Below are 17,335 nucleotides of genomic sequence, written 5' to 3'. Positions count from 1 at the left end.
GACATTTTCCATTTTTCTTTCTCAGTGCTTCTACCCACCGTGGCATTTAAAAGAACACCTTTCCCCCCCCAACCAGAGACAACAATCTCACGGGCCTGCCTGCTACTACTCCGCAATTGACCGTCTCTCATGTTGAGGAAAAGCATTTACGTTTCGCTCACCTCTTACAACCTGAGTTTTGCCTTAAAATCTACAATTTACTGTACAATGGTTTAAAAAGTGAGAAGCGACTTCCCTTGTTGCCATAGCAGCCGTTTCATCGGATGAAAAGAAGCGCACTGAATACTTGACGCGATGAAACAATATTTTCCCTGTGCCGTTCTGGCAAAGTAGAAAGGCGATTATGCTCACCACCGCTTGGCCGTTGCCGATCGCAATCCCATCCTGGTCCATCATGTTACGCGAGATTGTGATAGACGGAAGATCCAAGCTCTGAGGGGGGAACTGAGGGATCAGGGAGCCCCTGTGCTGGGTTGGAGGCTCCGGCATGATGTGGAAAGGTGAATCCCCTTCAGACAGGCCGAGGCCGGATTCCATTTCTGGCGGAGGTGTGATGGGAGGAATCTCAAACTCCTCGTCCCCAAGGCTGGGTGTGTGAAAGGTCTGCAAGGGGAGGGAGGAGACAAAACATTGGTTGATCTGACAGAAGTTGTTAAAGAGTTGTCGGAGTGTGGTAACACACTTCTAAATCTTCTACGTGCACTCAAGTGTCATTTTTTTCCTGAAGCTATTAATGCGCTGAAGGCATCCGAAGGGGGAAAAATAAAAAAGGAAATGGCAATCACAGCAGAGCAAGAGCATGCACGATAAAGGCACTTATAATCTTTGGGATGCGAGATGTTAGGTTGAAGTGCACTGAAAATACACGTTACAGACTAGAAAGCTTGACAAAAGCATTTTCAAAGATGATTACACATGGCCAGGAGTATTTCTTTTTTGTTCCCCTCGCCTGCACCCTTAAATCTGCTCATCAAACAGCCTAATCCTTCTGCCTTTGGAATTAAAGCTTTCCGACACGCTTAATTTGCTTATGCGCCTTCGCCGAGATGGGAATGTTCACACACTTAGGTCTTGTTTTTATGTTGCAATGTTGGCTTAAGTCACTCTGCGGAATGGCGGTGTATTCATAAGCTCACGATGACCGCATGAACACCCAAGGACGTGCACGGTGTCAAAGGTGCTTGTCGGTCCTTTTGCAAAGTAATGATTGATTGAAAAGAGACATGAAATCTGAAGCCGTGGATCATATCCACAAAATGATTGAAGTTGGTCTAACCAACCAAAAGCAATTGGGGGTCACTTTTACAGGACGGCTTCCTTTCAGAGCATCCTTGACATGACTGTAATTGGTCTTGAAAGCCAAAATAAGGCATTTCTGATCATCACAAAGGCCTCTCTTCAAACGCAGTTTAATTTTCAAAGATCTGAGATGAAATGCACCATGGCAACCTTGCAACCATTTCACCAGGCAGAAGTCGCCGAACACCTAGAAACATGATTTTTGGCATCATGAAACAAACGGAAATAGCCTCAGAGGTGGGTCAAAATACTGCCATGGCATATCACACCATATCAGTACATTAGCGTCAAACAAAATATTTCAACTTGTCACAAAACTATTCATAATCCTGATCTTAATGGACAATGCTGCAGAAACACAAACATTTGCACCATTATTACGGTAAGTTCTTGTTGATAAATTATGGGCTGATACAAAAAGAAGAACCAGCAGAGGTGCTGTTGATTCGCTTTCAGCTTTGCTGGCTACAGAAGTAACAAAGTCCGCTCTCGGAAGTTCAATTCCATTCAATATCGGCAGTTTTATTCTGGTTTGGAAACAGTAGTTCAGATCCATCCAAATAAACATTTATTCTTTGAATTGAATTTCTTTCAATTTATAAAATGGTTCACACACTTATGAATAGAATTCTCACACAAATCCTGTACAAGGGTTGCTAATGCTAATACTTTCCATTGTTGCGTGTTTGTTTTACCACCTCGACCTAACATCTGTTAGCCACTCCGGGCATCCAAATCAGCATCTCATAACCAATAACCATCCAGAGGCAGAAACTGTTAAGACCATTTTCATTCAGAAAACAGAGCCAGTTCATTTTCAGTTCACAGGAAGTGAAAGTCCAATTTGTCAAAATGCCAGCCTGTGGCTGCCTGTGTGCTGAATAGATGACAAGCACTTCCAGTAGGAACCGTTCGCTAGGAGCTCTCCGTTGCCATAAGCTTCAGTCCACTCAAAAAGTCCCAGCGATGCCAAAAAAAATAAATAAAAATACAAATGTGTCCAAAAGTTAATAAACTCAACTGCCACAAGTCAAGAGAGAGGAAAGCTCCGGAGATCCCCCCCCACCCCCCATCCTTGCCGCGTCCATTCATCTCTTCCAACTTCCCCTGCCGAGCCGGGTCAAGCTGTATGCTGGCGTGGAAAACTTGTTGTCTCGTCTCATCTGTATTTTATATAACACAGCCATCGAGATTTGCTTTGACAGCAAAATGAGGCACAGTGAGGAGACGATGAAGATTTGGGCACATTTCCAAACTAGTAGTAGCATTAATAAGCCGGTTTACGGAAGTTTTTTGTGTTTCAACATACGGGGCAGAAACAGTACAGATGACGGGGTGTGACCCAAGGTTGCATTTGGGCCGTTTTCAATGATATTTGGCACATTTAGTGAAGTGGGTTGTGGTTTGTTTGGGTTCCTATGGCAGCAAAGTAGCAAAAGAAAAGTCTCTCATTACACACATTGCTGAAGTCATACTGACAGTATATTATACGTTTGTAATCACGAGGAGGTTCGCTGTTTAGTGGACATGTCACCGCAGCTTCTGTGCGAGTCAGGAGACCTCTTTTGCAGGGTTTTTCCTTCACTTTATGATGAGCCTGACATACGGCGTTTCAAAGTTACGAATGGGGTCCGATGAATCGGTTTGTGCAGAATTGTGACAGGACGCTTGTACGAGAAATGCTGTACTTACTGTTTCTTCAATGACTTTTATTTGTGGCCCGCTAGGGTTGCCTGAAAATTGGGCAGAACAGGATATTGGAGCCCAACAAATAGGAAGAAGGCTGGGCCAGAATCGTACTCAGCTATTGTCAGTGATTTCATTTTTTTTTTTTTATGAGCAACAAGGAAGTTGATGACATGATGGAAACAGGCACCGGTATCACTGCTGGCCCATCTCCTCTGTACCTTAATGATGATACAAATTACAATATGCACCCGAGGCCTTCGGTGCGGTCTGATCTCATTTGAAACAAGGACTGTTGAAATATGTCTCCTGTCCATGAGGAAAGACCCTTTTTAGGATGTTTGGGGGAGGGGGGGTGGGCGGGTTGGATCCTACTGGACGTAGCAGGGTGTCACGGTGTTGCCGCGAGTCATTTCCAATAAAGCTTAGCTGATTCCAGACCAGAAGCAGCTCAGAGGGGGCCTGTGATCGAAGATTAAGAAACGCACAGTCTAATTTCTTTTCATCGCCGGTCTGTTTATGAATTCCAACGACGCCGGATAGCTCGGCTGAGCCAAGTGCCAAAACAACTGCTGGCACGGGGATGGAAGTGCACGTTCAGGTTAAGTGGGCAACATTGGCAGTTAGCATTAGCACTCTTGTGGATGGAAAAGGACACTTTGGAGTGCAAGAGGGCTTCAATCATCAAGGATTCTTCCTAAAAGTGTACAAGAACATTGCACAACAGCCGAATATGGCATTTGAAAAAATACCTGTGGGTAGGAAGTCTCTGAGTCACAGAATAGTGGGCGCATGGGTCATTTTCCTAGCCCAACTGCTTTGTGCCCAAATCCAACCATCTATGGTCAATGCAAAGCAATACACATAAAAGAGAAATTCATGTGTGACAAGAGAGTACTTGATTCCCCCCCCCCCTCCCCAAAGTGTTGTAAATATAAATCTTAATAGATTAAAACACAAATATGCCGCACCCTACTGTATAACCCCAAACCACTCAAACTAATTTTACATTACCACAAAAATCCTCCGTAACCTCGTCTAACACCTCGGCTGATGTTAAAACATGCTAGCTTCTCAGTCGAGATGTATTGTGTCAACATACGGGTAAATTCTGGTAAACAAACTGCTTTGTTTGTTGCAGGTTGTATTCCTTGTTTTGACCTCGTACAATCTCAGCTTTAGCATTTATTTCCCATTTTTCTACAACCCCACGGATCCGACTGAACAACAATGTGATTGGTCAACGTATAATGCACATTGTTTAAAAAGCAATAAGAAAATTACAACAATGCCTCCCGAAACAAACAGAACAACAAGGTTGAATTTTTATCAGCGTACCGTATTATTATTGTTGTTATCATTTTATTTTATTTTTTTCATCAGAGTGCCTTTGGGCTGCTCTTTCAGGGAGAGAGAACAAAAAGCTTTTCAGGCAGTACTCCCAGCCCTTCAATAAATGTACTAATGCGATTCACAGACGCAATAACCAAGACATGTTGAAGGCAGCAGCATGTAATTACTGAATGTAGCAGGCCTGCGAATCAATGGCAGGCAGGATTAAGGATCCAGTTTCAAATCAGCAGAAAGCCAGAGTGCAACTACTCAAATGACAACATCAGCCATCAAAAGCCCTAATCAACATCATTTCAAATTTGTAGTCCATTTCTACATATTTATAGTTCATTAGATGTCTCTAATGTGATTGGCTCAGTAAAGTGATACATCTGGGTAGAAGACAATCTTACCCGGACTGTATCTTTTACTTCGAGAGAGGCAGTCAAAGCTATTTGCCAGCGAGGGATGTATGCTTTAGCAGGCACAACCAGGTCATCTTATCTCATCCTCTAAGTGCATCAGGTAAATGATACAGCGGCCGTCAAAACGCCACAGCCCATGCAAGATCACTATGTTATATGCAACACATTGGCCACCAACTTCGGTGGGATGGAACGCTTTATTACCTGTCCCTCAAATAAATGCCTCACATTTTCCATCAGGAAGAAAGATTAACTGCCACGAGAATTAAGCCATTTGATCGGTGTTGCTAACCCAAACTATAGCACTTAAATGGTGTCTCCGAGTAGATGAGATTGATTGGTTAGTGCAGTATTAAAATAGACTTTTATTACCGGTAAACTGAACATCTGCCACAATTGCTTTGGGCACTTCACACTCTCCTTCTGTCTCTGATCATAGATGCTATCGTTCACACAAGGATATTCGGGCCCAATTTCTGGGTCCATAGCAAGCACATTCTAGCTGTGCGCATGGGTGGAGTTTATGGGGGCTTTTTTTTTCTGTATTTTTGTCGACAAGCGCAGGTAGAAAGTGAGGTTTTCCTCATTGTGGGAGTGAAAACGGCCAACTTACTTCTTGGCCAATGAAATAAGCTCCACTCCCTTTAAATTCAGTGGAGGAGAGGCACTGGGGAAGCAGAAATAGATTCGCTGGAGTCCGTGCAGAAGATTTCAGCGTGCAAAGTACATTTACAAGGAACTGCAAGCAAGCCTCTACTTGCAGGTGATGTAAGGTTGGCGAGGGCAACCCCTGTCCATTATTTGGGGAGATACAGTGTCTAAATGGGCAAAGTCCTACTTTTAAAATATACAGTACAATGCATCTTAGAGTAGTTTGAAGAAGCCTGACAGAAGCTTTCATGCTTCGTGTCCTGAATGTCTCTTGGCCCTCTTAGTAAGGAGCAATACCATCTGTGCTCAAAACACTGGAAACAGTTGTTCCTTTTGATAAAGTGCAAATGAGTTTGGCTGCCACCCCCCCCCCCCCCCCACCTCCACCCCTTTCTGAAGGAGCGACACCCGTTTACCAAACTCACCCTTCCAGCTCATCCCACACCCCATTTGACTGAAGTGGCTGATTGGGGAGCTCGCAGTTAAGGTCTCTCGTCATCCGTATAAACCTCTGCATAAACCCGTTTTTCTGTGCCATGCGATTATATACCAGTTATTTTTTTTTATTGTGGGGCAGGCCCAATTTCTCTCAACAATATACGGCAGGACAAATGATTGTCACGTATTAAACTTCACAACCAGGTCCGGGCTTTCGATTGATTGCTTTCACACAGGTCTCTATTCCAGCTCAGAAAATTGCTGGGTTGACTCTGTCACCCCATTCCGCGACATGGACCATAACCACAAAAATAGCTCCGCAGCCAGGAGAGAACTGTCCATGACGAGCAGTGTAAAGTATCCACGGCGCCTTTTACGCAGAGATCCTGCAAAATTGGCATTAAAAGAAGATTTGTCTTTTTTCTTTTAATCTTTACTCTTTGCAAAGGAACCCAGCAAAGCAGGCTTTTGACCCAATTGTGTGTGCTTTTCACACAGCATCCCGCAATCAGACATTTGCGCCGTTCACACAAAACAGTGACCTGGTTAAAAAAAAGGTCAGCTTTTCACTGTGTTTTCTTTGAAGGTGGGATATTATTGGGATTACTTCCTGCCTCCCACTCTTTGTCAGTGCTGGTTATACAGGACAATGTGTTGCTGTTCTGCATGAATAACACTGACATGGAATGGGCGGGGAAGAAGTCGACCCAGCAATCTTCTGGCTATGGAGGTAGTAGTAAAGGCAAAAATGAGACACCGCAAAATGTAATTTCTTAGAGGTGGCGGTTCTATGTGAATGGCACTGACATGTAATGGAGGGCTGGGGGGGGACCAAGTTGACTTAGCAGTATTTCACCTTTTAAGAATGTAACAGAGAAGTAAACATGCGGGGGCTCTCAAAAGATGGGAAAGAAAAACATAACGCCGCCCTAATTCCATGTCAGTTCTTTTCATGTGGAACAGAAACAAGAAAGAGGTTATCTTCCTGTTCCATGTAAAGTACATCGACCCACAAAGGGAGGATGAAGTTCACCTGGGTGATATTCTTACCTCTTCGAGGTTAGTATGTGAGTGAAAAATAAGATCTGTAAAGAACAGAGATTTGAGAAAAAGGCTGAAAAACTGTCAGCTTTTTCCTGTGCCGCTCTTTTATGGGAATACCACTGACACAGAATCAAGGTGGCAAAGTCTACCTGGTGGTTTTCTGGCTTTGGGCGTAGTATCAGTTTGGAAATAAGGTAGAATGACAGAATCTGAATCAGAAACATCTTTCTTGGCTAAAAATGTTAATACACACAAGGTGTGAAGCTGCCTTTGTACCTCAGCAATCAAGCTAACATCACAAAATGTACATTTGGAACCCAAACACAAAATTACAGGTCGTCTGTTGAGCGGGAATATGGAAGGAAGTCAGATCTCTGTGTGAAAGAAAGCACAACACAATTTCGTTTTTTATGCCAGCGGGCAGAACTGCAGAACCTCTTTTCAGCTTCACGATTGTCTTTGAGAGGTAAGACAGGCATGTACATTGTCGTTGTCAGCAGCAGACAATGCAGATGTGAGCGCTAAGCTACCTGCGTTGTCTCTGGGTCTCGGGACAAACGATGAGGCACAAATGTTTCAGGCGCTAAAAATAACAGAGTAATGGAGTAACAGGAATTCATCCATATGAAAAGTAGAGAGGGCTTCATGGATAGGGGGCTTATTATATTGGAATTGATGCTTCGAAGTGGTGAATTATGAGTCACAAAGCAATGAAAAAGAGCTCTATTATTCATGGAATGGGGCCAATGAAAAGAATGAACTGAATGGGAATGATACTGAAGGATTACCAAGGAAGGAAAGCTATGTTTCTTCTTCTTATTGTTGAAATAAGACAAGATTTCAATTTTATAGACATGTCATCATCACACAACCCAGGATTACCAAGGAAGGAAAGCTATGTTTCTTCTTCTTATTGTTGAAATAAGACAAGATTTCAATTTTATAGACATGTCATCATCACACAACCAAAAGAAACGTACTTCCAAATAAAGTCGAAATATGAAAATAGTGAAAACTACGCCTTGAAAGCACACAAAAAAATCGAGGTTGAAGGGCCACGGTGAAATCTCCCAAGAGTATAGATTATTGGGCCTCTGACTGATTAACTCCAGAAATGCATTTTTTGAAGACCACGACAATCGAAACCTGGTGATGGCAAAAAGGAAAAGAAAATCTGAAAATGGCAAAGCAGTTCATACTGTTGTTTTGGATGCTCAATTCAATATGGTTGCAACAACAACAGGAATTCAACAATACTGAGTTGTGCTCAGAAATGTGTCCACCCGACGCTGCAGACGTTAACTCAAATTGAGGAGTCAATCTTTTTTTCCCTTTATCAATGAACAGATGGCCTATGGATAAACACCCTCAAGAATTTATTTCTAACCCTATACAACCTGTTCATTCCTAAAGAAAACCTCAACATTTACATTTCCACCACCACGCTCTGCTTCCTCTCGTTTCTTCAGTGCCACTCTCTGTAATCTGTCCATCATGGCCAGCCTCACCACTCTTTTCATCCTAGCAGAGACTCTTTGTTCACATAAGTCCCCTGACACTGTTTCGTCGCCTTCTGACCACGTTCACCGATGCTCTGGACTGTTGAGCCTATCACTAGTGTAAAAACAAAGGGGCTCAGAATTGATCCCTGCAGTCCCACTTCCACCTTAAACTTCTCTGTCACAATTACAACAACACCTCACCACTGTTCTACTGCTCTCATATGTGTCCTGCGCTGTTGTAACATAGCCTTCTGCCACTCCAGACTTCCTTAAGCGGTACCACAGTTCCTTTCTGGGTATCCTATCCTATACAAAAAACAAACAAACAATGCAGCAACTTCTGACCTTCTCTGTACTTCTCCATCAGCACCCTCACTGCAAATAATGCATGTATAGAACTCTCCCGAGGCGTAAAATCATACTTTTGCTCACCAATACTCACTTCTTTCCTGATTCTAGTCTTCGCTAGTCTTTCCTATATTTTAATTGTGTGGCTCATCAGCTTTATCTCTCAAGAATTCCCACAACGCTTTAGATCACACAAGTTCTTAAAAACGGGCACAAGTACACTTGCATTCCTCCGGTATCTTCACACCCACTAGAATTCGACTGAACGTCCTGGTTAAAAAATAAATAAATAAATAAATAAATAAAACTCCTCATTGAAGTAAAGAAGCACAGTATACGGTAGAAAGCCACAAAAAAGATCTCTACGAACCACAAGTTTTGGTAGCAGACAGACATTTCACCCTCAAAAACAATCTCAAATCTACCAGGGACGTAAACGGTGAACCACGTTAAGACGGTAGGAACACCGTATCCTTAAAAATGAAATGTGCCGAGTCTATTCATTGATTAAAAACGACTCAAAGTCATGTATACTCACATCACTAGCAGTCAGCAGGGCGCCATTCGCTTCTGACATGTTCATGTAGTTGTTGTTGTTCTGGAACTGAAAGGGGAAAAGAAACAACAAAAACACCATCAACTTGCTGCTCTGCTAAGATTGGATAGCTGTCACTCAAGCGCACTCGCTGCCAAATGTTTACACACCGGCCTTGAACCACCTTTTTTTTTTTTTTTTTTTAATGAGGCCACACCGCCACTTTGGCCCCTGATGATTGTGTCAGTCGGAGGCCTGGGTTGATTCAGTGCAAGTGGAAAGTAATGAGACGCCACTCTGTCTATTCAGCGGCTTCGGCGATGACAATTAAAAGCGTTTGCATGACAAAGACAAGTATCAAGATGCACTAGCAGCTTATTAACTTCACATAACCTGTGGGCGAGTAGCGATACCACATGAGGTTGAGTGTGTTCTACATATGGGGGCGCGTATGACACAGGGTAATCAGAGTGAATTAATGCGAGTGTTGGCAGTCATAGCTGCTGATCTTTGAGGAGCCCTTCTCAAACTCCCACAAGCCACGCACACCCTTCAACAGTTGGCGCACCCTCCTCCCTCTTGCACCCACCCCGAAAAAAATCCAATAAGCTTTTATCGCAAACCAATTAAACCGTGCACCACCACGACATAGACCATATTGGTTGGTCAAGGTGTCATTTTTAACACATGTAATTTGATGCACCCGCAAAAGGACATTCAAAATTTTTTGGGACATTCCTGCATTAAAATAATGGAGGCTGTAAATGCCACATGTGTGTTTCAGCGACTAAAATGAGGCACTTTGCAAAGAAATGTTTTCACAACCCCTGAAACCCCCTTCCTGACCCATGCATCGTCTGCTCGAAAAGTGGCGGCCACTTCCTTTCTTCGGGGACACAAGTGTGGTGAAAGGTTGGAACAATAGGACATAGAATGAAGAATTATGGGCGAGCAGCTGGGTCAGGCAGCACAATGCACCTCTGTGTGAAGTGGGCTCGACCCACGCGAGACTCGATTTGGATTGGGGGTGGTGTAAGAATCGCGGATTCGTCGTTCAACTTGCGTTTCATCGGTCTTTTGTGTGTGTCTTAAAATAATGACCAGGAACTGCAGTTGATGAGAAGAAGAAGAAATAAAACGATGTCTTATCGGGGGGGTGAAACAATGGCGTGAACAAATTAAGATCAGAGCCTACGCATGAAGTGCATCCATATATTTTCCAGCCTTTTGTGCCCGTTTTTTTCCCATCTCCTTTTATTTCGAGCAGTTAGTATGCGAATGTAATTACCGAAAGGACTTGGGCTAATCAACTAGGAATGGTATCCATTAATTAGTCTGCGCCAGAGGGAGAGAGGGAGTGAGTGGAGGATGGGGTTGGGGGGCTATGTTAACAGTGTTCCGCATCAACGAGAAGTGGTTGTCGGAGCAGGTGGTTCGCAGCCTCTGGTGCCATCACCCCTAAAGATGTCCTGCTCAGACCTCGTTGAACCAGGAGTGTTGCGCAGATGACACTGCCTCGCTTATCAAACTGGAAATTAATCCAAAAGTGGAACTTATCTTGGAAAGTGTTATTCTGCCACTTCGATGGCAAACTGGAGTCTCAGAGATGTCCTCTCGTCTATTCGGGCAGGAGGAACATTGATCCGAATGTGGCAGCGGTAAATGGATGGCAAGAAGCAAGTAGTATCAGAAGGTCAACCTGGCAATTGCCCACTTTCTGAGACAATTCACACCCCTTTCATGCCATCAGAAAAAAACCCCATCAGTTTTTCTGCCTTTTTCAATGTGCTGCTTAAGAAGTTGACCGAGAAACGTTATATTTTTAGAGGTAGATTCAGAAATCTCTATCATACCGCCTGTACAAGTCAAAGGCACATTTTTCAGTTTTCCTGTAATGCTAATTTATGTAACCCCCCCCAGGGGCGGTTCTGGATCAATTTCACTGAGGGGGCCGGGCTGGGGCTAGGGGTTTTGATGGGGGGGGGCACATTCAACCCAGGGCTAAAAAGACAGATTCAAAATCTTATTTGACTTTTTATTTCTTCAGACTTTGAAATTGTAGTCATAACATTAGAGTGATGAGAAAAAAACAGTATTAGGAGGGCTAAAATGTCTGCAAGCGTAACAATACGTCTGTTGAGAATATTCAAGCCGGGGACAAAAATTGCAAATACACTTAAGCTAGATGTTTTACATGCATATAATTATCCAAATTTTAAAAGGCAATGTCTTATATATTGATCCTGTTAAATAAAAAATAAAAAATAAAAAGGGAGACTAAAAAAGTTACACACACACACACACACACACGCGCGCACACACGTGCACACACACACGCACATACAAACACGTGCGCGCACGCACACACACACGCGCGCACACACGCACACACACACACAAACACGCGCACACACACACACACACTCACACACACGCGCGCGCGCACACGCACGCAAATAGCACTCGTGTCGTGGTAATTTCCTTCTCTGCGGACTGCTTCTCATTTTCCCGCTCATTTTTAAATGGCGCAGCGCACTAAAGGGTCCGACTAGAATGTTAAATCACGCACTTCAATCACCGATACTGCCCACTCTAAGTACATGTGAAAATATAAATTTAGTTCAGTATTGTTGTAAAACATAATATTTGTACCCTGTGTATGCTGTATTTCTATGGCTTGGCATTGCCGCCGTGGCTGTAATGGGTCTCGTTTAAAAGGCAAATCAAGTCAAACATTTTCTTGACAATAATGTGTTCTTTGCACACCCACTAGTCTAAACACGATATTTTGATTAATATTGCATTTGTAGAATATGAATTATGCAGCATAACCCATCCGTTTTTATCCATCTTAGGAGGCAGCCATTTTGCCATTTGCTGTCGACTGAAAATGACATCACATTTCCTCAGCGTTCAGCTCGCGAACGTCACTGACCAACCCCTATAACAGGTTGAGCTGTGATGGTTGTTAGATGCAGGGACTTTTCCCCGGTGGCCGATCGTCTGTCATTCATGAAAACTGGTTGCTGGGCCCCGCTCACTGGGCAACAGTTCAGTCAGGTTTGGCCTCATTGCTGGGTGTGCAAAAAAAAAAAAAAGACATGGAAAGAGGGGACAAAGTCAAGCCATTTTCCACTTTATGAGGTAGTATACAGTAAGTCGCTTCCACGCTGCCTGTAAAAAGCCGCTATTTTTCCACCTCCCATTTTGCTGTTCTGTACAAATGTCACGAACACAAAACGGGGTCGCAAGGATCAGAGTCTGCAATTTTCCTTGAAGTTAGTCCCAGAAGCCCCTTTCACACTGTCTGTCGAAGCCGGATTTTTTTTCTGCCTAATTTCTGTTCTGTGCACAGTAAATGCCAGTGAATGACACTGAAGCGAAATAGGGGATGAGGGGGCTGGAGAGGATAGGGGATGGAGTTCTGCAATGTGACAGGGGTGAAGTCGCAATAATTAAAAGGTGACGTAGGGATTAATAAACTTTTACTGGGTGTAAAAAATAAATAATTTTTTTTTTTAAAAGCTTACATCGGAGCATGACCGGTTAATGAAGATGACAACTTCATGAGCACGGTAGAGTTTATACATCAGTAAGCCACGTGTCATAAACACAAAAACCAACAGACGAGTACGGTTGAGTTGCACGGCAAAAGAGGGATATTGATCAGGATCGCCAAAGTGATAATTAGCGGTGTAACGTCCCCGAGGGGGTTCTGTGTTTTTATTGGCTTTCAAGGGGTTCCTCTCTGAGAAAACATCCCCTGCCACCTGCATCAATCTTCGCCACAAAAAGCTGTTTCGCGTCCCCGAGAAGAAGGGGCCGTAAGACCTCAGTGGAGGTTGGGATTGTTTTTCCCAATTCATTTTTTTTCAACGAGGAGGAGGAGGCGCTTGGTGTTCTTGGAGTCCAATGCCAGATGAAATTAAGTGTGATTGGAAGGGGTTGTGCAGCTGACGGTAAATTGGGTCAGGGCAGACAATGAAGGCTCTGTAATTAAAAATGATGGGACGAATGAATAGGCGTCTCCATGTATGTAGAATGGAAAGCATTCTGTTCGATCGAACTTAGCTTGTAGCAGACGTGTGCACGTTTTCAGCATGACGTCTCTGATCCAGTGGTGAAAGGACACTTTGATTCTCTCCTCTTTCATCTACAACTGCTTCAAACAACAAAGCGTATGCAGATAAAAGTGGTTAAGATTGCACGACTGTCTGTGTCTTTGTATGTTGGGTTGTACTATTTTGTTATTTTATGTTAACTGTTCTGTTGATGGCGGCGCGGGTACCCGCAGCTGCTCCGCACTCTCCTGTGGTTGCACTGTGGTTGAGAGGAAAGAAATTTGATCTGTGCTGTATGTTGCACATTGAGCATATTTGACAATAAAAGCCGACTTGACTCGAAGTGATTTTTCTTTGCTTCGACTTTTTAATTGTTCATCACTGGAATCAACGTCTGTCTTACCCAACCTATATTGAGCCAAGCCACATATTTTTACACAATAAAAAAAAAAAAAAAATCTCAAGGTACACCAACAATTTTCTGCATGCGATATGCAATATGGAAGTTGAATATTGCACGCTCGATATTATTGCTTTTTTTTTTAATGACAAGTAAAAACTTTCTGTAAACATCTTTGCAACCTTTTAGGAACCCTGACGAACAAGCATTCACTGCCCAGGTAAAAGATTAATGGGATGATTAGCCTCCGGTGTGGGGTGTGTTGAGAGTGATTGTTTTCCCTGCCAATCTGCAAATGTAAATGATGAACCTGTTCAATACTTAACACGCACTCATGTGTTACTGACCCTGTGATCGTGACTTGAAACAGAATGATGCCTAAGCAGGAAACAACCTGCAGTTGGCGCCGTTGCCAGACACAAACAGAGGAGCAATTGGTTGTGTTGAGTGCTTGTATAACTTGTCCGAAATGTTAATAGCCAGAATAGAAATGACAAGGGAACGAATTTGCAACCACAACGTAGTTGAAATAACAGAAGATAACAGCTAGCCGAGCTTCTTCAGTTTCTTGTTCTCCTACTCCAACTCTTTCTTCTGCTTTGTTGTTCCCCCGAGAGAAACACTGAGGAAAGTCGATTTATTTTACATCGCCGCTTCTTAAACTCATTCGGCTGAAATGTCAAGAGGCAACCTTACGTGCATTCAATAAAAATGCATGACTCTTTTAATAGAAAACGGTCACTTGTGTCAGATACGGTTGATGAAATTCAGCAGCATAAAGGGAAATCCGCACAGTGTTGCTATTCCTCTTTGAGCACAAAGCAAATTCCTGCAATAAGAGAGTATTAAGAGCTCTACACAGATGCCGAGCTCCATGTGAAAAGACAACAGCGTCTGTCGCATGAAATCACGTCTATTTTCTTTTGTCTGTGTCAATTTTGAGATGTTTTCTTCCCCTTTCTCACCTCTTCTTTAAATCCCAGTGTAGAAATATTTGTGTGAAAGAAAGGAAGTCCAGTGGGAAATAAGGCATTTTGCAGCTATTATCCCGCACAAAATTATTTCAACCTTTGGGGTGAACACAATATTGCGCCGATATAACCCCGCCTCACCCTAAATCTGATGGAGTAACCACATGTCAGCAAACATGAGCGAGGAACGTTAAGCTCTGACGCTGAGGACCATCAGTGTCTGCATGCGTTCACGTCATCTGAACATCAAATATGGGTTTGTCAATTGTGTACGCCAAATAAGACGTCACAGAAAAACACACGGCAGGGCTTCTTAGAACTTTTATATTAGCTTTAGCAGTTTTTCAAAAGGGTACAATAAAAATAAAAAAAACAGTTTAGCTATCTTAGCTTTAGTTTGGAAACCACTAAACTACTTCAACTCAATTAATTCAACTCCCTGATTTGCACCATCACCTAAACTGCTGACAAGCGATTTTATAGCCGAACTAAGTCCTCCGGAACATGACACTTATGCTAATATGGACTGCAGTATAGGGACGGCCGTTTAAAACACACACTATGGGATTCCTTTCAATTTCTTTTTGAGCTCGACCCAACGTGTCAGTGCCTCCCATTCGGGAAAACTCTGATACATCAAGGCGTAAACTTCCGATACATGTATCTTTGTTATTATCTGAAATGTTTCGGTATTAGAAATATTGCACTTAACATTACTGTTGCGCACCTTTATAAGCAGCATTTTCCAAACGTTTTACGCCACATACCTTACAGATATTTCTCTCTTCCTCACATACACACTCTAAAAAGATAAAACTAACTTCACTACATTTAGTACAGTAAAATGTTGCAAAACATTAAAACTGCTCTTTTAATTTGTAAACTGGACCTCATATTCGTCCTGCTCAGTAACTGCTGAGAAAGCAAAAATGTATTTTTGAACAGGTGATTTGATGAATAGCCGTCCACAAAATGGGTGGTTGTTAACTCATAAAAGAAGGAAACAAAAAAGAGAGTGTACTCGAAAGGAAGGAAACACTATTATTTGGGAGTTGCCGGTATGCTATGATGTCACGCTATTTAAATAGCCAACGTAGCTATCGTCACTCCGCCGACAAACCGCAGGATTTAACTGACACAAATCACTTGGCGCCAGCACGGATTTAAGAACACGTCTCAAATAAAACAGCCAACCTTGTTAAATGGGGACGAAAGAAAAATCCCGGTGGTGATACACTACCAGATTTCATCTCCCAAATCTGCGTTCGTCTCCAAGCTCATTCCGCGTAAACACTGTGCAGCTGCTTCTGTGTTGCCCTCACAGGGCCCATTCACGCCCAGCGGGCTACCGCGGATGCAAGTGCTGAGCTGACACGTATGGATGTATCTCCTCATATGTGTGCGTATGTGTGGAGGGGCTATGTTTGGTAAAGCAAGTCTACAGAACAGCACGTCCGCACAGTGGGCCGCCGCTGAATCAATAGTTAATTCAGTTTAAAGCTAAAATCATTACTCCCCTGGCCCAGCACTGTCTTCCACTATTAGAGAAGGAGCAACGCCAAAAGGGGAAGTTGGTTCTGAGTATCACTGAATGTCATTTCAGTCGCGGGGCTTGGACTCGAAATGACGATGGTTTAAGTTCAGTTCTGGTCTGATCGTATCGAGCGAGGGTCATCGCAGCCTATAGGCGGGCAGGTTCAACTCCTGCGGTAAATCCACTTGGAGGCCAGGTCTCAATGAAATCCACTCCTTTGACACGTCAGAGGAAGCTCAACTAACAAAACAAATGCATTTTTAAGGGAATTATTCTTTATGACATTGTTGAAGGTATACTATTGTTCGCTTCACTAGACACGGTAGACTGACGAGATAAACGAATAGGGGGGTGGGGGGTATTTGTAATACCTTTTCCGTTTCATTTAACTCATAGTAAATACATTTTGACAAACTGCTTCTTGTCTTTACTTCCTGGGGGTGTAACGATGACACCCAGTTACTGGGTAGAATTTTCAGTCGGATATCCAAATACCAAAATATAAATAAACATACAATGGAAAACTACAGAGGCAGAACAGGTGTTACATTTTAAGCATTTGATAACGAAACAGAATACTAGGACATATGGAGAAAGAGCGTCTAACAATACTCACAGGCATATATTCTTTATCCTCTGCAAACTAATACTGAGCATACTGAGAAGCCAAGAGAGGAACTGAACCTCCAGCATGTTGTGTCAAGATGTCGGTCTGCTACTGTTTTTACTTAATTGAAGTATGATATTACAAATGTTTTGTTACAGAGTCCCACTGTATTGTATCTCATTAAAAAAAAAACATTACAAAAATGTCTTGTCATTTGGGGTATGCTGGAATGAATTAATGGCACTTCCATTCATTTCAATGCCTAAAAATGACTCCAGAGGCGAGTGTTTTTAGTTATGAAGTTAAGAAGCAAACAAGAAACAAGTTATGAAGTTAAGAAACAAATTTAACTCATATTTCAAGACACCACTGTACAACACCAGTGCTTTATTGTTGTAAAAGGGGAACTATACACACTATTCTTACTCAAAAATAGTTCATGTTTTAATTTCAATGGCATTCAAGGGTAAACACGGTTGTCATGTTTAACTTTCATTCGGAT

General features: G+C 42.8%; 1 protein-coding gene across 1 annotated transcript in view; it reads right to left on the bottom strand.

Moving 5' to 3' along the window:
- The window catches only part of tox3 (TOX high mobility group box family member 3), a 50,468-nt gene that overhangs the window by 12,578 nt on the left and 20,555 nt on the right, over positions 1 to 17,335 (bottom strand). The window contains exons 2-3 of the mRNA XM_086107539.1: positions 9,264 to 9,329; positions 352 to 603 (exon numbers count right to left, since the gene is read on the bottom strand). Coding sequence (XP_085963665.1) covers positions 352 to 603; positions 9,264 to 9,329 — 318 coding nt within the window. The remainder of the gene's footprint in view (positions 1 to 351; positions 604 to 9,263; positions 9,330 to 17,335) is intronic.

The sequence above is a fragment of the Hippocampus guttulatus genome, chromosome 3 (assembly GCF_054856545.1).
Source record: "Hippocampus guttulatus isolate MCC_2025c chromosome 3, RoL_Hgut_1.0, whole genome shotgun sequence".
NCBI lineage: Eukaryota > Metazoa > Chordata > Actinopteri > Syngnathiformes > Syngnathidae > Hippocampus > Hippocampus guttulatus.
The sequence above is the reverse complement of the archived record's forward strand: the minus strand, read 5'-3'. Positions and strand labels throughout refer to the sequence as shown.